Raw genomic sequence first — 24,816 nt, forward strand, 5'->3', positions numbered from 1 at the left:
ACTGGCCAACAACAGGATGGCCCAAGCTTGAAAGGGAGAGAATGTCGACAGATTTTTAGAATGATTTTCAGCAAAGACAGGTAAAGATCCCAGCCCAAGAAAATGAGAGCTGAACAAAAGCGGACCCTAGTTGCATCAGGTAGACGGGGAGTACATTGGGGGTCGTTCTTTCGAACGCACCAGCTGACTAAACGTAGTACATGCTGTCTCTGATGCTCTCGGGAATGATGGGGTTCTCGAAGGTGCTTGAGGCACTCACACCACTGACCACGCTCTGGCTGGCAGAAGAGTCGTTAGGATCAAACTGATCCGAGAGATAGCATCTCAGTCTGGTGCAGAGAAGATCGGCATAGTAGGCCGGTGGGCACAAACTAACAGCCTTTGTCGCTCGGCCGAATAGATGGCACATGTTGTGTGTCAGTTCTTCGAGGGCGTCCGCGGGATTCTGATGAGGCGGCTTCGCAGCACGGCCTCGGAAGATCTCATCCATGATAACATAGTAATGCCCAGGGCGGGCAGTTCCTTGAAGGCAGGCATGAGACTGAACAAAGAAGTCCCAGAATCGAACCTCGGTGACACCGCGGTCAACAATGGTGCCAGGCTCGCAATTAGACGATCGATCCGCGTTCTGCTCCGTCGTCGGATAGAACCGAGTGTGATGTCTTTTCCCACAGACGATGATCGAAATTTTCGGCAGACCGCGCTTGGTGTCCTGAGCAGGATATTTTTGGCGGCAAGCGTTTCGAATTTGCGGCAGCTCATTGTCAAGAAGCAACTGATACTGACCTTCGGAAACCCCATCGCGATAAATAAGGATGTTGTCGGGCAGCTGGTTATTGTTGTGCTTCTGCCAAAGGCTGAGCCGTGACATGAACATACGTTCCAGGCCAGAAATCATTTCTTGCCGGGAGGTCTGAACGTTGAAATCGGCAGGCCACTGCCCAAGGAACCTGTCGATGCTAGCAACGATGCCAGCGACACTGGGCGCTCCCTCTTTAGACCCCGGAGACGGATGAGTAACATCCATCCCTACTACCATCGTTTTGCCTTCACTGATAACCCCAAGCTTGTGTGGATCAAGGGTCTGGTTTGTGCCACCAGCTTTCAAGTTGAATTTCAGCGACACATTGCCAAAGTACTGGTCTTGCCGCTGCTCCTTCATCAATTTTGAACCAACCACACAGACAGTATGGAACCCTGCCTTTGTATCGGCTACGGTTTTGATGCTATTGTATATCGCAACGTCATTGAAAGGCAATATGCAGAGCACGAATCTGGGCTTCTGGCTACTCAAGTAAATGCTGCGAAAGACGTTCTTGATTATCTCATGGTTTTCCCTTTCAAAACCATCACGGAGTCGGACCTCAGGAGGGGGAGCTATGAATTGGCTTGCGTTTATTCCAGCTTTGATGAGAAAGGCTTTGAAGTTTAGTACCGTTTGCTGGACATCGCTCAGTCCGAAATCACGTCCCCTGTTTGAGCGGAAGACGCAGCAGGTCCAAGGGCCAAGATTGCCTGCAGTATGGAATGAGGCGTTGGCCATGTTCCAAGAGCCAAACCTTGGGGCGACGGTAATCATTTTTGAACCGCGATCTTTATATTTGATCGCAGGCGCAGCCAAAACTCGGGCCGAAATGGTAACTAAACTTGCGCCGACGGCAATATCAAATCGAGCCTATTATACGTTAGTGTATTTCGGTGAATGTATTATAGCTAGGAATAGCATACCGCGCTGTTGGTAAGTCCAAGGACGGCTCTGCCATCTCCAACGATTGAATTTCCATTCTCCCACGGCTTCCGGCAAGCAAATGTAATCATATTCTGTGTCTGATCGGGGCTCAACCTCCGCTTTATCGTTTGCCCAGGCACAACAACACAGACCTCAGCCGGAAGATAGTTTGGATTCTCCCGGTTACCAACATTGATCACAGGGAGTGCATGATTCAACGGGATATTAGGATATTCTAAAAAAGGTTAGTCTATCTAATCATGGCACACAAAGGTCGCCCACTTACTGATTTTGAAATAGTCAAAAACCGAAATATACTTATTTGACGGTAGTGCTTGTCCGCCTTTCTTGCCGGTCTTGCCAGTCTTGCCATCTTTAGGTGGTGGTGCCTCCGACAGCCAGAACTTCACATCTTTTGGTCCTGCGCCGAATGTTGCGACCTGTGGCGGCTTTGGGTCTTTGTGGCCGTCGTCTGGACGGGCGAGGCCAAAAATTGTCTTCACTCGGGGGATTTCTCGCTGTGTCTTCTTTGATACTTTGGCCGGCAAATGAATAACACGGACACGAGTGAGTTTCAATTTCTTCTGTAATATCACTCTATTCCCAGTGCCGAGCAATGGAAACAGTCGGTCCAGTCGGTCTGGCTGGAGAAAGACATTATGTGAAACGTTCACATTAAGAAGGAGGCCGCCAGTTGCTGCGCGCACGCTCTGATAGAAACCCCGCAGTGATTCGAGTCCGCCGCCCAGCACGGTGATGTTGTGGCTATTTGACTGGCTGCGATCGATAGAGAAATGTCGATTCTTTCCTGTGGTCACGACACCATCGTGGGATTGGGCGTGGTGCCCAAAGATGACGTTTAAAACCTGGATGATTTCCGGTTTCAAGGCCAAATCCGGGGACGGATTGGTGGCGCAAAGATGATTTTGAAGGTCGGAGATCATGATTGAGAGTGGGGTTATCACCCTGGCCGAGTACACTATGGCCTTCTCAAGGGGCTCGTCCTGGCCCTCTGCCATGTATGGGATCTGGACGGTATGGCCATCGGGAATGCCCAACGGCTCTGGTGCAACGATCATGGAACTCATGTCTGAAACCAGACCAGAGAACTCGGGCATCTCAAGAAGGAGCTGAAAAATCCGTGCCAATTTCTTCCCCTTGGCTTCAGGCGTCACCTCGACATTGTACCGGGTGACGGCAAGGCCTTCTGGCACCTGGATTTTGAAATAATTTGCATACACCGAGATTGGTCTGCCGGCTGTGCCATAGCCAGGACGGCCGGGGAACTGCGCGGCCAGCGAGACGTTGGCTAGTGCATTGATGCCCTTGCTGTTGGCCATATAGGTGTTTTCCACCTTCATAACCTGGGCATCGGGGGCGCTGAGGGGGACCTGCGGGTCTCTGAGTGGTAAGGGATAAGTCAGCTGGAGAACTTATGACCTGAGGGCATTGTTTTACTTGAAGACCTGGACTGCGGTCGTTCCCCCGCCGCCGCCGCGACCTCCACGAAACCCGCCTCTGTCGAACCCGCCTCTCCCACGATCACCACCTCTACCACCTCTACCACCACGAAATCCACCCCGTCCTCTGTCACCACCACCTCCTCCTCTGTCTCCTCCTCTACCACGACCAGACATGCTTCCTTATCGTATAGGTTTGCTTTCACAGAGCTCTGCAACAGAGCTTGTGGGTTGGAGGTGACCGTGTATAGGCGAGGGGGTAATGGTAGTTTTAAAATGAGGCCAATTGGGATATTGACGAAAGGAGGTAGACCTAAAGCCAAAAGAGTTGGTAAGTTGTTTGGGTTAAGTAGTGTCTAAAATGACTGGGGGACGTACTAAGATATGGGAGCTGAGGATAGAGGGTGAACGAGGCTACGTTAAGCTGAGCGAGCAGTACTACGCACTCCGTAGGTGCTTCACTCCTTGGAAGACAAAGGCGACGGGAGGCCAATAAGTAGCCGACGATCTGCGAACAAAGTGGTGGGGGAACGTGAGAGAAAAGCGGTCAAGAAGGCTGGAGGTTGGAGGCTGAAGACTGGTAGTTTGATCACCAACTAACTACGGAGTAGCTTGGCGGGCGCGTTTATCGGTTCTGTGCGACGGACCGCGACCAGGAATCAGGGAATCAGGGAACGTACTGTAGTTGCGTCGTAGTAGTCGCAGGGAGAGACGGAGAGAGGAAGAGAGGGAGAGCTAACAGAAGCGAGCACATCGGGCAACGGGCTGCGTGGAGAGCTTTCCGATGGACTGGAAACTCATAAACGTAGCACTTCTAGCACTTCGTAGCGTTACGGAAATAATAGATAGGTACCTAAGGTATGCATGTAGGTCTCCGATTTGCTCCACAGAAATGTCAGCTCTGGGGTAAAGAGGCGTCGCGGCTTATTTGCTATTTGCTTATTCTGCTTGGGCATGTAGAGTAGTATTTAGGTACTGCTTTGCTGCTTTGCGGTTTTAGTGTTTGCTTTTTACTCCCCGCAACGCGAATCGCGTAGTCAGCTGATGAGCATTCTTTATAGCACGTGCTTCTCCACGCGTCTGTGTAGCCCTACCAGGCGCATTTGTCCTACTCTACCTACCTTAACAACGTTCATGAAGTACATACATACGGCCATGAAACGGGTTTTGTACGACGACGCCGCTGGGCTCTGGGGCTTGACTCATAAAGCGCTGGCATCTACGAGGTACCTTCGCACAAAGGTTGGAAATTCGACACGGAGCCCGCCGCCGCCGATCTTGCATTTTAGTGGTTCACAGGTTTTTTGTTTTTTTTTCGTTTGTCCAGGTTTCTCCTGCCTGCTCCGTACTTGCTCCTTCATCTCACCGATTATTGCGGCAAATAGTGAGCTCTGGAGCATTCGCTAACCCGTCATAGGTACTACGTATGAGTATGTCGTATTGTCAGACGGCTTCTTGCGTCCTTCCATGGGCGGTTCTCAACTCTGGACCACCCACCTCAGCCTTTGCCCAAGCGCAATCGGCGATCTGCGGCTAGTTGCTCTCGTGTAGCTTCTTATGCCCATGATGTCAACTCCTTTGCACGGGCTCTTCTGGGCTTGCTTTTGGGCTCGCGCTAACCAACCGCCCGGGATTGTGGGGAGACTTGGCATGAGTCGCTGTAAGAAGGTGGGAAAGACAACTACAATAAATAAGAACAAACACCCCACCACCACAAAATCCGCCAATAGAGAGGCCTCGGAATCCACCACCAAGCTCAACGTCCCTGCTGTTTGCTTAACCGCTATCTAGGTTTCATTTTTTTGCTGGCGAGGGGCATGGTGGCTGATTGTCAATTGACAAGAACCCATTTCTCATTGGGCCAAATGTTAGGCATTACTGTCCGTTTTGGAGCCCAACAACATAACATATTGGCAACTGGGTATAAGCCTCCGCCTTCTTTGAGCTATTTTAAGGCGTCTAGGCTTCTTGGATCCCAATTCCTCCCCCGGTATAGAATACCACCCCGGCGTCATCGTCGCCTTCAAACACATGATTGCTATCTAGATTGCGGGCGGTTGCAGCTCGAGCAAACAAGAGCATCGCGGGCGGTTCTTTGTCAGGTCTCCATCGTTGATACGTACCCCTCCACCAATAACTCAACCTCGTTTTCGTTGCCTGTTGTGAAATATTTGTTCAAACTCATCCATCAAGTGGGAGTCTAAGAAGTCTCTTTTTCATCCCCGACCCTTTTCGATTAGTAATATTCGAGAAAAGATAGTACTGGTAGTATTCAAGGTTTTCATAGCCGTAATAGCCCTGAGATTTGAACTGAAAGCTTCAATTTGTGGGCATGCTTCACCTTCACCTTCAACTTCTATCTACATCGATTTATCCCTTCCAGTCTACACACAAACTCTTCTAGCGGGATGTATCTCGTCTTGCTGCGTAGACCGTAGCACTATTTACATTTTTCTATTTCACATTAAAGCTATTATTTTAGATAAAAGTTTAGGCCGTCTTTCCGGTCGATAATGGCATGCCCACCGCCCATGCTTGGCGAATCAGGCATGCAGCGCACCACTTCATAACTCCCACCGAGGTTACGTCTTCCTCCATGTTTTCATCCCAAAAAAAAGTGCCAAACATATAGAAACAAATATCATTTACTCAATATTTTTCATCCTCCTACACATTTCCCGCCGACGATAGTAGATCTATTGGAAAGGTGGCTAAATTTTCAACCATGGCCGTTCTCGACGATGACTGTCTTCTCTCTGCAATAATCGCCCAAGTCAAGCTTACCTCGAACTCGAACACAATTCTCCACGCCTGTCTCCTTGTCTGTCGCCGATGGAAAGATGCCACGCTTCCTTACTTGTACGGCACGACTGTCCTTACCGACACCAACTTTGTGTCTTTTACCGCTCAATTCAATCCAGAATACAGCCCACTTATCAAGTCGTTGACCCTTCGCTTTGGAACCACTACTATCAATAAAACACTGCAGTTGTTTACTCCTATCATCGGCATGCTCAATCAACTCACCACTTTCTCCCTCTATCCTACTCCAGAAGTGGCCTATGAATGTATACTCGAGGGTTACATGCTGACGCCCTTGATAAAGACTCTGCCGGAGAGCTGTATCAATCTCGAACTTGAACTAGAGAATAGAGAGCTTCTCGAAGCTAACTTAACTGATCCTCACTTGTGTGTCGCCATTCGCGCTGTCCTTCCACGCATGCGCCATGTTCGGCTTAAACTAGACACCGTATGTCCCTCGCTCTTATGGGAAGGCAACCTGCGGGTTGTCCCCAGCTCTAATACGTAATCTTTCAAGCCAATCTCGCTTCCAAATATGGAAAGCATGATGGTGAATTGCCTTGGAGCTGGTACAGAACTTCCCTCATCTACATGCTCTCACAGCCGACTTCCAACTCCGTCTGCATGGCACTCAATGACTCGAGCTTTTCAGGTATCGGGGCAGAAGGAAGGATCGCATAAGAAATCAGCGAGGCTGTATGTAGTAGGGAGTTTTACGGACAACAGCAATGACAACAGTATTTACACCACCCTTATCTGCTCAGAAATATTGTCAAAATCCACATGGGCAGTGCCAGCACGCATGGTTTAGATGACATCAGACACTTAGATCTTACGTGATAGCAAGGGCCGGGAATTCATGTCACACATACGTACTATGATGCCTGTTGTGGAAGGCGAAATATGGAAGAGTGTTAGAGGTGGCGCAAGAGTACCTACCGCACTGCTTGCAGAGAAGAAGCAACGCGGCTTTGTCGCGACATGTCTAGCGGAGAAGCTGCAGATTAGGATGTCCAGCGAATGGAGAAGAGAATACCCGAAGAGGGCGTGTTTGCTCTGGCACAATGAGAAGACACTAGGAATGTCACTCCTGGCAGCGGAGAAGAGGGAAGGAGTCGATTTTCTATCGCAGGTGCCGATTGTTGAGAAGACGCCGCAGGGTTGGACAAGAAATGGGGACCATAGGGAAGTACTTGAACGGGAATGATTTATAATACATTGTTAATATATAGGACATATGTACGAGTCATGGAATTGAGGTTATTAGGTTGATGGATTGCTCTATTCTAAGGAGCGTAAAGACGTATATAGAGGCTGCTAGAATATAGATTGTGTTGCTAAGTCAGGCTTGGCATAACCACGGCCTAGATAAGCACACCCATACTCTTGTAATTGTAGTAATTGTCCTGATATATTACTTAGGTTGCCATGCCCTTTGACTTCAAATTTATCGACTTGTAACTACCAATTGAGCTTATTCGTTGCTTAAAATTCTAACAGCGACCAAACCTGCTAAGTTCGGCGGAAGTTGCACCTGAACATTGCATTTAGCTATAATATTCTCATTGCTACTAGCATCAAGGCGTAAATTACAAATTTTATTAAAAATATACTTCTCCATTAATCATATATTCCGAATTCTTAACTATAACGAAGCCCTTATTATAGAACGAAGGGGGGCATATAAAAAGTAGTAGAACATCAATAGTATCCTAAATTAATCAAGAAATATAACTTCCTTGAAGTGTAGAACCACAGATTTGCGAGAAGTGTTGTAGGCTTTAATTACCTCGAATATAGAGATATATTTCATTTATAAAGATATCAACTAATTTCCGGACTCCGTTAAAATCATTCCCGCAATACAAAGATAGTTTGCTTTGTCTTCCGCGAGCCTCTCTATGTGATGGCATATTCATTAATTGTCTGATAGTACCGTAGGAATTATTCCACAAAAATTACAGCGCGAGCCGCCAACCTTCACATTGCTCCTCGTAAGTTTTCATCTGCTCTTCTTTTGCATAAGGACACTTCCCGCCACTACCTATCCCGCAAACCCCCTCTACGGCCTCCTCCACGTCTGTATACCATAGCACACAATCCTTACACTCCATCCTCCGCTCGGCCTTCTTCGTAACATCTTTGCTCGTATAATCATACCTATGCCCCTCTGAATCCTCCTTTTCAGAAGACAACTTTTCCTTTAGTGAAGGGAGATGATGTCTCTCCTCCGGATCACTGTGAAAATGACGATACCTGTGGTGCCTCTTTGCAAGTTTCGCTTCTGCTTCGATATAAATCTCACAGGGTGTCAGGATAGTTTTGTGGCAGGGACATTTAGTGAATATTTGTTTGCTCTGGAGACACATTATGGCTCCCCTGTTATTAGGGACTTCGCTCAGTTTGACAGTAGAGGATTGTTAGCCGTAGTGCCTCTGGTGTGTAATAGGGGGTATGGGTGAGCATTGGACTAGAACAAGGAGGGATTGCTTCTGTAGGAAATTTGGCTGCAAAAGCATTTCATGTTCATCTTGTTCACTCGCTGTTTTGTGAATAACCCAAGGTCTTGTGAACTGCCCGTTATCTGACAGAGAATTCGTTGTTCTGGGGCATAATGCGTTGTTTTGTAAAGAAGCCTTTAGTTCTGCTATTGACATATTCTTTGTGAAGCCTTCAAGACCTTAGATTATGGACTCAAGTTTGGGCTATTCTGATAAACACTACTAAATTACATCGAAATTCATAGGCATTGAGAATAGTTACAAGATTTTTGGGTATTTGACTTTTGATTTAACAAAATACAAGCCGACATGGCTGGATAATTAATCCATTAAGGGTCGTTCAAACATTAGACTCTTCAACGCCTAACGCAACACCTGATGCTCAACCCATAACACCGATACCTCCATCTAAAACCCCCCATTTCAAACAAAAAAATACATAACGCTGTCAAGTACTCGTATCCCTCTGCACAACAAACCCTGATTATCCCTAGCCGGCTGGAATCTCTTCCTTGTCCACAACCACAGCACCCTCGCTATGCCTCCCAGCACCAAGCCATATCTCCCTTAGCTTGCTCTTCTGTCGCTTCCTCAATCCACCCAGATGTCCTCTCACCTCCTCGAGTCCCTGAATTTGCTCTTCAAGGCCCAACGTGCTGGCATTGGCCCGTACGAGAGGGCTAACTAACTTTCCCCTTAAATTTTCCAAATTTGATTTCAGCGTCAATAATCTGCTGTTGTACTCAAGAAGAGCACTTTTATCCTGTACTGTCTTGGCGTGGACATTGCTTAGCAACTTCTTATTCTTCTCGAATTTACGCAGAGTGCTTGCATTTGGACCAAGCAATTTTGTCCACAAAGATGACAGCATATCGTCCTGCGCAGAATCCTGCTCTGAGGACTCTTGGATAACAGTACTAGCCAAATTCCGGAAAAGTTTATCGGCCGATTCGAAGAGGGAGAGTAGCGCAAGGGACTGTTGGAGTTCGGAATCGATCGCTGCTTCAAGCACACTGAGAAAATGGGTGAACGTGCGTTGGAGGGTTTGGCGGGTTCGCTGGGGAGTGGACAATCCAAATATAGATGTCGCCAACTTGCCAAGCGGGGTAGGTGTTCCCGCTGAAGTCTCAAAGAGGCCGCAGCGCCTGAAGATGCTGTGGAAATTGTCGAAGACCGAGCCAAGGGTAGAGGATGGGAGCATGCGTACTTGCGCAAGCTCCCGCTTAGCCCAGTCCATTACTATTAGAATTCTGGGATACTATGTTAGATCTGGGACCACCAATTATTAGGAGGACTACCTACCCATCAACGTCGCCGTCAACATTGGCAAAAAACCTAATTAGCTCCACGGTTAATGTCCCTAGAGTCTCGCTCAAGCTGACTAAATTTTCGACGATTGTTGGAGCTGAGGCCATATTTGTATAGCGAACGGTCTCTCCGAGGTCCCATACTGCGTATCCTGATGCCTGTAGCTCGCCGACCTGTTGCGCCCCGTTTTCAGAGTAGAAGATAAACGGTTCGAAAGCACTCGCAAGTCCCGCAACCTTGATTAAGTCAGGGCCAGGAAGGGGAGTTTCCGGCTGGGACAATATCCCCAGAATGACTGATAGAAGCAATCCGCCAAGGGCAGAAGCTATAAAAAACGACCATGGCCTAGCTGCAATACCGTAGCATTTCTTGAATAACAAGAAAACTGCTTCAAATGGAGCTATTTTCTGTCGCAGTTCTGTGTTGAGCGTAAGCCGAAAATCTTTAAGTAGTTAGCAGTTGCATTCATGAATTAAGTAGGGAAATGTGCAAGTCATACATGTCGCCGGATCTTCAGTCGATGGCATAGTAAGCACGCCGCCGTCCTGCCTTATCATCTGCCTCGCCGAGTTACTGATATCCAAGTCACTCAAGCTGCTACCAGGAGGCGGGCCCGGAATCGGACTCCTTTGTCTCTCCGGTGACAACGACCCGGTCGGCAGCCTAGTTCTGGCCGCCGCCGCGAGCGTCGCATCTTGGCCATCATCCGCAGTCTCGCGCTCAGGACTCCTATCTCTCGAGTTCCATCCCGGCGTGCCCAGTCCGCTGGTGCCTCTATTCCAAAAGCCGCTGCTTCGATTGCCGTCGCCGTCCCGTCTCCACGCGGGCGGGCTGAATCTGCCTCCAGAAACCGATGCTTCGATTTCCGAGCTGGTGTCGGAGAGGATCCCGGAGTGGTGAGAAGGGTAATGGAAGCGGGGCGACAGGCTGATCACGCTGCCTTCGGACTCGAAGTCTTGCAGAGAGGCGTCTAAAGAAGGATGGTCGTCGAACATGGTGTCCAGCTCCTCGATAGTCGTCGCCATGGTAGTTGTCAGGATGCTGTCGCACAGCGATCTGAGTCTGAGGTTGCTGCAGCGGCAGCGGCACTGGTAGAGGGGTTTTTCGGACGTGGCAGATGTAGAGGTAGATAAATAGCAGGACAGCAAGAGCAAGAGCAGTGCTGGGCGCGATTGTGAGAGATAATAGTGTGAAATGGAGGTGGTTCTGAACAGTAAATAAGGACATGGCCTCACGCCTGACCATTAAGGGAAATCAGGTCGCCGTGAGTCAAGGGCCGCCTGAAAACAAATACAGAAGGGCTGGTTGACAGGAGGGGATTGCAAGGAGATACGGTGAGTACGGAGGTACTCCGCACTATCTCTGTACCTTTGGACTCGGACGTTTGGAGGGGTCCAAGGAAGAATTGTGAGAGACACCAACCACCTATTTCATACCTCACCCCCATACAAAGTGTGCGCACCCGACGGGGCACCTGTGGCCGGTGCTCTGGTTGGCTGTGAGACCCTTGGGACTTGGTAGTTTTAACCTCTGTGAGCTGGGCGTCGTGCTGCGTTGTCCATGGCAATATTACTATGCTGGAGCTGCACCAGAATGACTTCTGGATGTTCAAAACAAGAGAGGTTGGGAGATGTGGACCAATCGTTCTCTGCCTGAGGTCGTCACTATGCGGCCGGGGCCAGTCACATTGCGGATTCTTCCCAGCAGTGAAACGGTGTTCCTTGCACCCCATTATTATTACTCCGTATTGGCTCTAAGAATTATTTCGTAGCTGTTGGCTATTCTCCACCTTAAGAGAAGAGCAGAGGAGGTTGTATTTGGCTTGAGGTTGAGTGGAGTAGATGCACCTGGTCATATTATTTCATGTATAGGAGGCACTATTGAAAATCGAGGCCTGCCATTGAAGAAAGCTATTCATCTCACGTCTCATACGCTCTATCTATGGTGTGCGGCCCGCTATGCTATGAACTTCGCCGGAATAAATCTAATCTACAAGCTTTCTTTTCAAGGCTTCCTTCCTTGCTCGCCTATCCATATAAGTTATTTCCTTCAATTCCTCCGTGATCATGATTATTACACTGGCTTTCTTTCTTCACCTTGGCCGCTTGAAATTCGGCGCACAGTTGGTCGCATCAATTCTTCTCCAATTAATCCCATGTGAGAGTGCAAATGAGCTATCGGGAAGCGACTGTGCTCCTATAATATTCAATGCTGAGGTCGACCGTGTACTTCAGGTAATTATCCTCTGTGAGAGGTAGTCGCAAGATCTTGGGCAAGTCTGCTTTCTATATCCATGCGTTAGAATCCCATGTTAGACGTGATGATGGTGTTGAACTTACCTCTCCTTTCCTCGCCGTGGCGATCACTGCCTTGGCAGCAGTTCCACTAATCGTCTCGACCGCGACTCTTTCCATAAAGCTCGGGTGCCGCGACTCTTCAACCACAGCGGGAAGACCCACCAGCAATCTCTCCAATGCATGGTGATCAACCGCCCTTGCATACTTCTGACTCTCTAGCAATTCAAGGTAGTCCAGATATATCTGCCCACCGAGATGCCACTCAGATATCGTGTTCTCTTTGCCTCGGAAGCCATGAAGGAGGGTCCGTAAGACGTCATTGTCCAGTTCAACGACATTCTTAGGTGCGACTTCCCTGGCAAATGTGCGATGGGCTTCATTAAACGAGCCTGCCTTGATTAAGCATTCAACCTCCCCTCGAGAGTCTTTGTCAACGCTGCGCTTGTACAATGCCTTTGCCTCCCAGATCCATGAGGTGGGTATCTTGAAAGTTTGTGTCAATGTTGTGAAGCTTTCGCTATCCTCTGACCCGATTTGCCCGGCGAAATGAGCAAGGTGATCCTGGATCGACTTTGCTCTGGCCATGGGTGACGAGAGGTGAAGAAGGACAAAGACAGTGTCGAGCCAGCTACCCTCATTTGTAAGCTGAGACGCAAAGGATAAGGTGGTTTGATCAGCTTTAAAGTTGTCGTTATAATTGACAGCCTTGGCGGATATGAGGGCTTGACTGAGCTGCCATGCCAGGCGGAAGTTAAGCGGGGATAACTGAGAGTTCGCTGGACCAAGAGTTCTTTCTAGGGCCATATCCTGGTAAGTGTAAAGCTTCAGGAGTCCCCAAAGCAAATCCTCACGATCTTCACGCTCCTTGTCTTCCCATAACGCTGGTATCTTCTCCTGAACGTACCATGCCTGTGGCCGGGCAGTTTCCTTTCCTTGGGAGAGGTCTTCAGCAAACTTCTCAACAGCCTCCTCGAGGGGTTCATCAGACATGATGCCATACCAAAGTCGGAGACCAAAAGCTTGGCGCCAGCCCAGACCAAAGCGTTTTGAAATGATGAATGATTCGATGCGGTCTTCGCCTGGTGCCCCTTTGGACCCTTCACAGACGGAGACGTTGCCGGAAAGCATTTCGTAGAGCGCCCTGATAGGTTGATTTAATTCTGACAGCAGGCGAGACTTCTGCCACTCGTTCAGTTGTTCTCGGATATCCCTCTTCACACTACGCTTTCCACCTATGAGGGCAATCAGGGTGGCAAGATGGAAGTCCTTGCCATTGATGAGATGCCCGCATGCATCGGCCACTCTGCGGGCGGATAGGCAAGCTATGGCCTTCTCCTCATTTGACTTTGCAAGTGCAACTTGCTGGGCAGATGCGGTCTCAACGAGCTTTTGCCAGAACGCTGACAACCGCTCTTTACGTAGGCGATCTACTATCGATGGAACATGTTCCAATCCTTCAGGAACGGGGATTTTGTCCCATAGAATGCCGGCGAGTGTCCAAACAAGTGTGTCGTGCAATGCAGCTGGATCTCGAGCATTGCCCTCATCGTAGAAATCGGAGAATGAGAAATTGTCCTTTAATCTCGCAAATGGCACGTCTTCAGACTCAGTGATTACTGTCATAGCCTTCTGTTTTTTAAGAAAGCCAGCAGAGACCTAATTCTTGCTTAGCATTGAGAATTCACAAAAGTTGTATGGCTAGAGCCTACCTCATTAGAGAACTTAGCGAATCGGACGTCCCTGCATTCGGAGACAATTGCTCCCTTCTGGATTGCAAGCAAGCCATTTCTCTCCCGAGACCGACGAGAGGATTTGCCCAAAGGCTTACTATCCGCTGGAGAAGCATAGACCAAGGCCCCATCTGGGCCCCAGCTGGGTTTCATGGACTCGTGGAAGGCGCGGTCTGCTTCAGTCATGTTGGTCATTTCACTGTCGGCTGTCTTCGGTCTTTTCGCATATGGCCACTGGAGAAAGGGAGTTTTAGCAAATGTTTTTATTCATTACATACATGCGTTGGCGCAACAGACGGCCCTCATCATTCGTCCGCCATCATCAAATCAAGTGCGGAATGGAAAACCAACCTCAAAACCTTTTGCTTTTGCTGGAACCTTAGGAGCCTTGATGGGGCTCTTAGTTTGACCAAACAACGAATTCATCAAATCAATACTAGTGGCAAAACCGCGCGGATCTGAAATAACTCTTCTTGCTGTTGGTGTGAGCTCTGATTCCGGCTGCGGGTCCATTTCAAGAATATTTATCAAACTCTTAAGAGCTGCACGGTCTTGCTTCTGTGGGCTGATCGTTTTTCTCAGGGTGTCCGTCCAGTCATTACCAGCCGCAAATTTTCTCTTCAACGGCGTCTCGGCTTTGTGAGCAGCTCTGATTCTTGCCCTGGCAAGTGCGTCATGTGCTTCCGTATCTTCATCCATGCCACCGTCATACTGCGAGTCTTCTTCACCAAGCTCCGTGGTATTGCCAACTTGAGGATAAGATCCCGCCATCTCTTGATCCACAATGCTGACAGATTCATCGTCGTAAAACACGTCGTCTTGTTCCATTGGCTCTTCGACGCCGTTTTCAGACTGCGAACCCACGGAGCGTTCATCTAAAAAAGACTCCCCATCTTGACCGACCATATCGTGATCCATTTCTTCGTCATCCACGTACAGTACCTGGTCATCGAAGGCTCCAGGCAAGATCTTCTTTTTTCTGAACTCAAAAGTATCATCAGGATCAGATTCGGTATGTGTGGCCTGTGAAGTAGACGCAAAGGATCGCTCCAATCCGCCTGACTTGGGCGTAGGAGTATCGGGGGGAGCACTCAGAGTGCTCTGTCCAAACTCGCTCATACCCTCGCCATCAGTCTCATCGTCTTCTGGAAAGCCGTAGGTAGTGAAATGCTCAACTGAGAATGTCCAAATACCATGGTCCTTGTCATACGAGACGAATTTGGTGTCCTTGACCTTCTTTAGGCGGTCAATATGCTTTTTGAATCGAGCACCTGACTTTTCTCCCGAGGGAGTTTTTCCGTCCCTCTTGCGGGGCCAAGAGTTCATTAACGAGATGACTGCAGGCACATTGAGCCCCTTCCCCATGGGCGGCTTTTTGGCAGGGTCCGAATAGACTGTTGCAGAGCGCATAACCAGTTGCACAATGTTCCCCATAATCTCGTCGAGGTTGATGTTCGTGAGGTCCACTGGGACATCAAACCTAACTTGCCCAATGCCTTCTCGTCCAACAGTGAAGTTAGTGACTTTTGAACGTTGCATACGGTTCATGCCCTCAATAGCTGCCTTAGATGGCGACATCCAATACCGTCCTGGTTCTTGGTCATCCTGAGTGGTAGGCTGCATCTGTGTGTTTAGCGGTGCTGGAACTGGTGCTTCCTCCTCATGAACAACAGCAAGCTCATTATTCTGGACTTGTTCCATCTCGGGGGATGCAGCAGCAGCTGGTTTCACCCCATTGGTGCCAGGAGCGGGTCGAAGCAAACCTAGTTCTTGAGAGCTGGGGCTTGCAGCATTTGTGGCATTTTTGAGTGGGCTGGAGCCAGAAATCCCGTTGGTCTCGAAAGAGACACGTTTTTTGAGAATGCCATTCTGCCCAGGTGTCGATGGGGTATGTACTGGGTTTGGTGGTGTGAACAGATCATTCCGAAGGCTTCTGTTGATGTTGAGCTTCTTCACACTGCCAGTGCTGCCAAACTGTCTTGCAGCGGGGCTGGCAGAGAAAGCGCCTGGAGCAAGAATACTATCTTCTGGGCCGAAGCTACGGCGGAGACTACTGGTGGACATGCTCGTCTTGAGGGTACGGCTGAACGTGCTACCAAGGGTACTTCCTCCAAAGGCACCAGGGGTGCTGGACGTACTCGACGCACTTCCAGGAGTTCCATAGCTGCTATACGAGAAACCGAATCCTCGTTTCTGCGGAGTTGTAAAGCGCGAAGTGGATGCCGAGTTCAGTTTATACATCGGAAGAGCCGAATTTTTCTTCTGCTTAACACTGCCGGAAAGCGGTGTTGCAATTGGACCTGGATTGTTCATCTGTGTTGAAGCTAGGTTGGCGAACAATGAAGCTCCACCGTAGGCTGCGTTGTCGCCGATACTCGCAGTGAGAGACTGAGGGGTTTGTTGTCCCTGTTGGGAGGTTCCAAGAAGCGAGTTATTGCCAAAAAGTGAATTTTGAGGCTGCTGAGCTTGCTGATTATTGATACTGGCGCCGAAGAGGCCACCTCCTTGTTGTTGGGATCCAGCACCTCCGAAGAGACTGCCTCCAGTCTGCTGCGACTGTTGGGGAAACGCCGATGGCTTGGCTTGATTATTTAGACCACCGAAAAGAGAGCCAGAGGGTTGTTGGGCCGTATTGGCATTTTGATTTCCGAAACCACCAAAGAGCCCTCCTCCCGTATTGGGTTGTGCGGCCGTATTTCCAAACAGTCCTGTACTTGTTGCGGCGGGCTTCGCCCCAAAGAGACCTCCTGTATTCTGGGTGTTGGTGGTGGCTCCGAAGGGGTTAGTGGTTGAGGTTGCCTGTGCACCACCAAATAGCCCACCACCTGTAGATGCAGCAGGCGTACTCCCAAAAGCCCCACCAGCTGGCTTCTGCGCAGTGTTGCCGAAAAGGGACGTGCCTCCTGCTGGTTGCTGCTGCTGAGTGGAACCAAACCCTCCAAATGGTGCTGCTGTATTTGTTTGCTGAGCAGCACCGAAGGGAGTAGCTGTATTTTGTTGTTGGCCTGTGTTGCCAAATAAACCTCCGCCGGAACCAAATCCTCCTGATGTTGCTGTCCCAAATCCAGTAGTCGCGGCGGCAGGCTGTGAAGCTCCAAAGCTGAACGAGGGCTTCGCGGCGGTATTGCTGCCGAAAAGCCCACCGCTGGTGTTGGATGCACCGAAACCCCCTCCCCCTGTGGTATTTGCACCACCAAAGCCCGATGTGCCAGTGGTCCCGAACATCCCACCAGATGCCGGTGCCGAAGTCTGGGCTCCAAAGAGGCCACCTGCTGCTGCAGGCTTTGCGCCAAAGAGACCACCACCAGCTGTTGCGGTATTGGCCCCAAACCCAGGCGTTGCCGCTTGGGTGGTACCAAATGGAGTGCTTGCGGCTCCTCCGCCAAATAAACCGCCGCCGGTATTGGTATTGGCAGCAGTATTGCCAAAGCCACCTGTTGTACCGCCTGCACCAAACGAACCTCCAAAGCCACTGCTAGCACCAAAGGCTCCAGGTTGGTTACTAGCGTTGCCAAATTTACGACCTGCGGTATAGTCTGCCAATCTCAACTCCTCGGGAGAGAACTTCTGATAGGGCTGCTGGAAACAGATGCTCTGGAAGGAGTTTTGCTGGTTTGAGGTGCTGTTTGGCTCCTTCTCCACAAAGGCCTGAAAAGGGACAACTCCGGTACCTTGACATTCACCCGTGGCCCCCCCTAACGCAGTAGCTGCAGGGGCTCCAAAAGCACCTGTTGTCGTGCCGCCGAAAGGAGAGCTTGTGGCGCCCCCACCAAATGGGGTGGAAGTTGCCGAGCCACCAAATGCCGGCTTGCTAGCTGCTCCAAACAATCCGCCGCCAGTAGAAGCATTCGAGCCAAAGCCAGATGCTGTATTACCACCGCCAGTCGACCCGAACCCGCCAAAGCCGCTAGTCCCGGTATTTGTCGCAGTTGTAGTTGGGGTACCCCCACCGAATATGCTGCCGCCAGTGGTGGTAGTCGTGCTTCCAAATGGCTTCGCACCGAAACCAGCCGTACCCGAACCGCCAAATCCTCCTGTGTATGGCACCAACGTTAGCGAATCTTCCATTTTAACAATAGCACCGAAAAAACAGCGTGTATCCATGCCGTAAATGATGAGTCGCGTCTCATTCACCGGCGACTCCGCCAATTTTGCAGGAAAAGCGATAGAGGAGTGGAAAGACGTTCGAATCGAAATGTCAGCTCTAGTGCAGAATGAACCAGAGCCTGGTATCGATCTCCAGTCGAACGGGACGTGTGCGGGCGCAAAGCATGGTCGACGTACCTCCAGAGCCTCCGAAGCCACCAGTAGATCCGCCTCCAAAGAGTCCACCGCCAGTCGTGTTCGTGCCTCCGAAGCCGGTATTGGTCGCGGATCCAAAGCCTGTGTCGCGGAGAAGATCCGAGTAAGTGATAGATTCGCGGTGAGGTCCAGCGTCCACTCGACCTAGAGTCCCCGGCTGGAATATACATTGGGGGTGGAAAAAGAAAGCGGCGACCTACCTGTATTGGTGTTCGTGTTGGCGGTTGACCCAAATCCCCCAAATCCACCAGTGTTTTGCGACTGGTTATTGTTTTGGCCGAAGCCGAATCCTCCAAAGCCCGACATGGCCGCGGCGGATCTCAGCAAGAGAGGAAGCGCTCTTGGATCGCTGCTAGAATGAGGTCTTGGTACCTTGGGATGTTAGTATCTTGGTGCCGTCGGTGGCGGAGAGTTGCTGTGATTGTGGTCGTCCAGATTTTATGCGCGGAAGACGCGCCGAGAAGAAAGAAGGTTGCGCTCAATGAGGATGAGTGATAGCAAACATCATCAGTGTGAAGGAATGACAGGAATGCTTGATGTGGTCCTCGGGGAAGTGAGGATGTTGGGGGGAGATGGGGTTGAAGTTGGATGGGGGAGCACGTCGTTAGCTTGGGGGAACGAAAGCTGAAGTGCAAGTGGAAGTGAACCTGAACGCGCTCTGGCTGCCCGAGTCGAGCTCCGCGGGAAAAATAGCCGCCGCAACCGAGCCAATGATATTGCGTGTATGGCGTCCTGACTAAGTCTGCCTTGCTGCCTGGTTTATCAGAGTCATCGTTCCAAGCTATTACAAGTTTACAAGCTATAAGTTCCAAGTGACAACTGCGATATTATCAACTTGCACCTGTATTCGCTGCTTGGTGGGCGAGTGAATCACTAGAATGTCAATATTGTTTGGCGATTGCTAAGCAAGTCCCTATAATCCAATAGTACCGTTTTGCACATATAGCTGCCTGCGGAGAATCATTGGCCCTGGAGTCTTCTATTCAATGCCACTGCACACAGCAACTGAGACGCAGTTGTGGCAGGCTATGTATGGCAGGCTTCCTACCTGTACAGTATGAGTCTTTCTTCTCTATTCGTATTGTTGCCACCTCTAGTGCCTTTTCTACTTCCAGACGAACGATTCTTGTTCTGGCTCCCTGTCAGGTGCCAGTCTTGATGCCTCAGTACAGGGCCGTACTGTACAATAGGTACAGTACAGTGTAGTGCTTTGGTGTCTTAATTCCCAGATCAAACACCAGGAGTTCGGGCATAAGAGAGTATTAACTGGCATCATTAGTCCACAACGTCCTATTTGAGCACAGAGGACAAAGTTATATATAAAAATAATAAAATCGATAGGAGATGATATTCCCAGGGTTGCCCCTGGAGGCCGGGATTCGCGGTTGGCCAATGTGCCAAACGCGTCCATGACGGGCGGCGCCGTACAGCATCAAAGAAAACATACCAGAGCACCTGCATCAGCCATCAACACAAGTAAACACCAGCCCCGCTATAATATCCTCTTTGTCCTCTACAATCAAGCAATCAAGCAGCTTCTGAGCAAATTCACTCTCTTCTTGCGATCTTATACCGCAATGGCCTCAGCAGCACCCCAACCACACTCCGCCTTCCCCACGAGGCCCTACTCCAGCACATTACACGGCAAACTCCCTGAAAGAAATGCGCCGGGCATCTTCGGCGCATCATCTACACGGGAAACGGCGCGTTTAGAACGAGAGCGACAGGAGCGCGAGCGCGCACATCGAGAAGCCCAAGCTACAACACAAGCAGCAGTTCAGGGCGGGGCGGGGCCTTCGAATCCATTGAACAGTATCACGGACGAGCAACGCGAGGAAATAAATGAAGCCGTAAGCACATTTATAAATGCTCTATATAGCGGCAGCTAACAGGATTTCGTTCACAGTTCGGACTATTCGACCTCGATAAAGACCAGCGAATCGACTACCACGAATTCAAAGTCGCGCTCAAAGCTTTAGGATTCGACCTCCCCAAGCCCGAAATCCTCGACCTCCTCAGACAATATGGCACCTCTCCAGATACGGCCGCGCAGCAGCCGCCGACTTCCTCACGCCACCCACACCAAGCCCAGCCTTCGCAGCAGCCGGCAAACCCAGGCCGGTTGCACCTTACACTCCAGGCGTTCCAGACCATTGCGGCGAGTTTGATAGCCCAGAGAGACCCGAGGGATGAGATCCTAAGGGCGTTCGCGCTCTTTGATACGGAGGATAAGGGTATTATTAGTATTGAGGATTTAAGGAGGGTGGCTAGGGAGTTGGGCGAGGGGCTTGAGGAGGATGAGTTGGTGGCTATGATTGAAGAATTTGATTTGGAAGGCAAAGGGGGAGTGGGGAGGGAGGAGTTTATAGGGATTTGTATGGGTTGAAGGAGCATTTTCTATATCACCACGCTACCAAGCAGACTTTGGTGTTACTAATTACTAAGAGGAGTCGCGTTGGGGTTATTATTCAGGAGGTTTGGCTTAATTGCAGGGTTTTATGTATAGAAAAAACTTGATAAAGCGGAGGAGTTTGGGCGCGAATAGGTGGGGTAACGGGACGGGCACCCGCAGTTCGAGGATTTTGTGGATTATATCGCACACTCAATGTTTTATGGTCAAGATCCAATTGTGCCATGCCCTCGTGGGTTGTTCCACCATTCGTTCTAACAGAAGAATCAATAAAATCCCCCAAACCCATGCTAGCAACGGCCGACCATGTCGGCCAAACAGTCCGGTGAATAGAAAAAGTATCATCCCGCACGCCTGCTTGAAACGAACAGGTGCGTATCATCCATGCTCAAATGAATATTAACCATGTACCCGAGGAACCCCATTTCCAATACTGAGTCTTAGAACTGTATCAGATCTCCTCCTGGGCCCTTCTGCTGTGGCCGAGCTCCAAATGGGTTACTCGATTGTTGACCGCCAAAATTGCCGAAACCATTCGACACACCTGCTGGACCTGTAGCAGCCGGAACCTGATGGCCGCCGAAGCCATTTTGGTTGCCTCCATATGTGGTTTGGGGCATACCGGTGTATTGGTTGTGGAGGAATGGGTTAGTGCCCGTTTGCTGCTCCGTCATCCTGCCTAACCCTGCGCCCGCGCTGTTCACGAACGTACCAGGTGCGGTATGCTGGGCTGGAATACGCAGGTCTCCAGTATTACCAAATGTATCCATTCCCTCACCACTTGCAAGTAGAGCATTGAGTCTGGCTTGGTGAGGGTCCATCTCTTTTGGTGGTGGTGGGGTAAAAGATGCAATTGGATTGAACGCCGAGGTCTTTTGCTCTTGAAGCGCGGCCAGCGTTGGCTTAGCAGGGGATGCGGTGGCCTGAGGCCGGTTGAAGGATGATGCAAATGGATTGTTAGATCCGGTGGGGGTAGGCATAATCTGCTGGGATTGCTGTTGATTTGTCGCCCAAGGATTGTTGGTGCTCGCTGGAACGAGGGGTTCCTGGGCCTGTGGTTGCGCCTGGAAGGGGCTAGAGGTCTGGTATGGGTTGAAGCTTGTTTGCTGAGGCTGGAGTTGCTGCTGTTGAAGTTGCTGTGATCCATAAGGATCAAAGGCACCTGTTGGTTGGGGTCCAAACCCATTCTGATATCCGTTTGGATAGCCTGTCTGCTGATTGACAACCGCTCCTGTGTACATATTGCCCATGTAACCGGTGGGCTGCTGTTGCATATTTGGATCAATAGGATTACCTGACCAATCGACCTGGCCTTGTTGCTGGTAGCCCTGATTAAACCCTGTAGGCTGAGCTGTCTGTTGAGTTGTTGGTTGAGCCGTCTGAATTAGATCGTCATCAAACAAAGACGATGCATTCTGGTCTTCCAATTCTCTCCTCCTCAGGTCTTCTTCTTCCTTACTCAATTTGATAGCTTTGGCAAGGTCGTCATCCTCGGGATCTGCGGTCCTGCTCTGCCGCTTCTTTCGATCCTCTTCCTCTTGGTGTTTACTTGCTTCGATTGCCAATCTATATTCCGCGTCTTCCTCATCTGCGCGCTGCGCGCGATGTGGACGTGTTCGGCGTTGGGGTTGGTCGTGCGGAAGCGCATATTCCTCAATACCGCTGACTCTTGACTTCCAAGTCTTTCGGTCACTCCTCTCACTGCGGAGCCTTTCTTCATCTAATACCAATGCAGTCAACTCTTTGGCAGAGACACGGACTGGACCCAGTTAGCTAAATCCATCATAGCCTGCCCAAATTCCGCTCACCATTCTGTCCAACATCCTTTCCATCCTCATCGATATATTGAAACTCCCTAAGAGTTTTGATTATGTAGATGTTTTTGTGCGCCCAAGTTACAACTAGCTCCGATCCCTCATGAAGACAGTAATCCAGAACCTTGAGGGCCTTTAAGACGTGTCGCCAGTTTTTGCCCTTATCATTCAACCGTTTATCGAGCATGTCCATAATTTCGTAAAACTCGTTTGAACTGTGTGCCAAAGGTTAGATTTGCTGCTTAACAGGGAGGGCTCGTCGTGCGTACGAATTGTAGGTCATTTGAGCTATTTCGCTCATCTCAGTCCCGGTTGGGCCCCATGGATCGTTGCTGGTTGCTTCCAAGAGTAAGTAAGGCGTTATCATCTAAGAAACGTAACTCACCATTCCGGACCTTGACCTGGACGCTCGAATATCCTTTGGTGACATTCTTCACCGTCCTCATAACCTTCGACATGGTTGCAGCTGGACTGTTGGGGGGCGAATGACAAAAGATGAATAAAGAAGGTGAGAGCTAGATCTCAGATGGCGGGTGGCTTCCGTGCGGTGCTAAATCGCCTCCACAGCCTTTTTAAGTTGCGAGCCGTAAAGCGCCAACGAAGCAGATGGAATGGAAAATCGCAGTGCTATGCGGGATTGAAGGTGCTGTATCGTATCGTCGCCGAGAGATTGCGCCGAGCCGCGCTTGTCGTCCTGCCCCGCCTTGATGCGAAAGAAGAAGTGAAATGTCACGACGAAGATAGCGAACGTGCGATGGGGATGGAACTTTCAATTGTGGCTCGGTGAGGCATGCCAGAGGGTAACACTGCGTCGTTGTGATGTGGATTGGGATTATGCGACAACTTGGGCCTTGGGAACTTGCAGTATGACGACGCTTGCGCTAGTGGCTTCTTCCCCAAACTAAATGATTCTTGGTTTATTAGGCGCCGCGGCAAGGACCTAATTTGATATTTGGGTTACAAAATCACGTGGACTATTCTTATGGTGGAATACGTTCAGGGCCTAATTCAATGAATAGTAGTAAATTATACAGAATATTACAGTTATCCATGCCGACCAGGAAAAGGTTGGGCGCGGATATTCCGGACTTCATCCAGAATTGCCACAAACTACAATAAAATCCTTGTGAGTTCAGAGTTTTTTGGTGGCGATATCACTCCTTCCAGTTTAATATGGAGGGAGTTTCAAAGACCTGGTGGTCATCGACAGCAGCCCTGGACATTACTCGATTGGTCTCCTTTTCCGACAAAGTATACATCGAATCTCTCCGCAACTCACAGGGCCAGTGTCGTTCCCAAACCACAGGTGATTGGGTAATTCCTGGAGCCCGGTTGCTTTCCTGCTGGGCATTATATCTTCGTATCATGAGCATTGCTCATTGTCGTATCGTCTTGACTCCTTCGTCCGGCTCGCCCAATCCGGTTGTTGCTCGCCAGATTTGTAGAGATTCCGTGCCGCGCATCCAACAGCAACTATTCCTCTTCATCGGAATATATCCTCGTGCGGTATAATATCCATTGGCTTCACCATTTTGATCCTTGGTTGAAACTCCATCCCAGCGGCCTGAAGCACGGCGTGTCTGACAGCATCGATCCCCATTCTCTTGCCATCAATCCACTTGTCAGAACTGCAGGCAATAACCTCTCCCACCCCGTATGCACCGTGCTCGGGACTAGGCTGGATGGCATCCTTCACAGTCTCCATTGTCCTTCGCAGATCTGCAATCCGACCCTCCAGAGCAGTGGGGCTGGGCGTCCTACTCCCAGGGAAAAGCACCCTGTCCGCTTTCGACAAGATGATCTGATATGGCACTTGGTGCTCCTCAAAGAGGGCCAAAAGCTGCCTGTCGGTGACCTTTATTCCATGCTCAGCATCAATTAATAAGAATGCTCTCTTCAGCTGACGCCTTTTCCCTAGGTATTTGAGAACCTCCTTGCCCCACTCTGCCCTTCCCCCCTTTCCATAGCCAGGCATATCCAGCACCACAATCTGATTTGTCTTGTCATCCTCTGAGCCTCCGACAGCGAAAGCATTCATCAATTTTGTTCGGCCCGGTTTCGAACTCGCGTGTGCTATCTTTTTACACAAGAGCGTATTTAGCAGCGAAGATTTCCCAACGTTCGACCGTCCGAGAAAGCATACTTCAGGGCTGCCTCCAAAGTCCATCGTCTTAAACTTTGGAGCAGACCAGAGAAACTCCGGACGATTCATCTTGAAGTACTTGGACGCATGCGTAAGTTGGTAGGGCGTAGGAGGTGTCGTGTCCCAATGATAAGACAAAGAGGCTGTGGGAAATTTTGGATAGGGAGATTTTGACGCGGAGCCATGAGGTAGAGCAGCGGTGCGACTGGGTGTTGTTACGCACCTACGGGTATGTTTTGAAGCATCACTTTGCAGACACCGTAATCGGGCATGGTGCTGCAGTCTGATGGATCGTGGTTTCAAATTGAGGATCATGTTGG

The 24,816-nt window shown here is 49.9% G+C and overlaps 7 protein-coding genes across 7 annotated transcripts; 2 read left to right on the top strand and 5 right to left on the bottom strand.

Annotated features, from left to right (window-relative positions):
- Positions 1-187: 187 nt before the first annotated feature.
- On the bottom strand, positions 188-3,366 carry BP5553_03918 (Ribonuclease H-like protein; the record flags this gene model as incomplete). Its single annotated transcript, XM_032012541.1, has 4 exons — positions 188-1,675; positions 1,729-1,964; positions 2,016-3,130; positions 3,188-3,366. The coding sequence occupies 4 exons, from the start codon at positions 3,364-3,366 to the stop codon at positions 188-190; spliced, it is 3,018 nt and encodes a 1,005-aa protein (XP_031872234.1).
- Positions 3,367-5,914: 2,548 nt separating this feature from the next.
- On the top strand, positions 5,915-7,198 carry BP5553_03919 (uncharacterized protein; the record flags this gene model as incomplete). Its single annotated transcript, XM_032012542.1, has 2 exons — positions 5,915-6,439; positions 6,821-7,198. The coding sequence occupies 2 exons, from the start codon at positions 5,915-5,917 to the stop codon at positions 7,196-7,198; spliced, it is 903 nt and encodes a 300-aa protein (XP_031872235.1).
- Positions 7,199-8,982: 1,784 nt separating this feature from the next.
- BP5553_03920 (Uncharacterized protein) lies at positions 8,983-10,825 on the bottom strand (the record flags this gene model as incomplete). Its single annotated transcript, XM_032012543.1, has 3 exons — positions 8,983-9,742; positions 9,795-10,242; positions 10,300-10,825. 3 exons carry the CDS (start codon positions 10,823-10,825, stop codon positions 8,983-8,985), a joined length of 1,734 nt encoding a protein of 577 aa, XP_031872236.1.
- Positions 10,826-11,974: 1,149 nt separating this feature from the next.
- Positions 11,975-18,435, bottom strand: BP5553_03921 (C-terminal autoproteolytic of nucleoporin nup98; the record flags this gene model as incomplete). Its single annotated transcript, XM_032012544.1, has 6 exons — positions 11,975-12,085; positions 12,140-13,753; positions 13,807-14,061; positions 14,179-18,053; positions 18,112-18,273; positions 18,330-18,435. 6 exons carry the CDS (start codon positions 18,433-18,435, stop codon positions 11,975-11,977), a joined length of 6,123 nt encoding a protein of 2,040 aa, XP_031872237.1.
- Positions 18,436-19,706: 1,271 nt separating this feature from the next.
- BP5553_03922 (EF-hand protein) lies at positions 19,707-20,515 on the top strand (the record flags this gene model as incomplete). The annotated part of the gene is made up of 2 exons (XM_032012545.1): positions 19,707-19,979; positions 20,036-20,515. The coding sequence occupies 2 exons, from the start codon at positions 19,707-19,709 to the stop codon at positions 20,513-20,515; spliced, it is 753 nt and encodes a 250-aa protein (XP_031872238.1).
- Positions 20,516-20,979: 464 nt separating this feature from the next.
- Positions 20,980-22,811, bottom strand: BP5553_03923 (ENTH protein; the record flags this gene model as incomplete). Its single annotated transcript, XM_032012546.1, has 4 exons — positions 20,980-22,298; positions 22,348-22,568; positions 22,623-22,692; positions 22,739-22,811. The coding sequence occupies 4 exons, from the start codon at positions 22,809-22,811 to the stop codon at positions 20,980-20,982; spliced, it is 1,683 nt and encodes a 560-aa protein (XP_031872239.1).
- A 1,025-nt stretch (positions 22,812-23,836) lies between these two features.
- Positions 23,837-24,565, bottom strand: BP5553_03924 (p-loop containing nucleoside triphosphate hydrolase; the record flags this gene model as incomplete). Its single annotated transcript, XM_032012547.1, has 1 exon — positions 23,837-24,565. One exon carries the CDS (start codon positions 24,563-24,565, stop codon positions 23,837-23,839), a length of 729 nt encoding a protein of 242 aa, XP_031872240.1.
- Between the last annotated feature and the right edge of the window lie 251 nt (positions 24,566-24,816).

This window comes from Venustampulla echinocandica (assembly GCF_003357145.1).
Source record: "Venustampulla echinocandica strain BP 5553 chromosome Unknown scaffold_1, whole genome shotgun sequence".
Taxonomy (NCBI): domain Eukaryota; kingdom Fungi; phylum Ascomycota; class Leotiomycetes; order Helotiales; family Pleuroascaceae; genus Venustampulla; species Venustampulla echinocandica.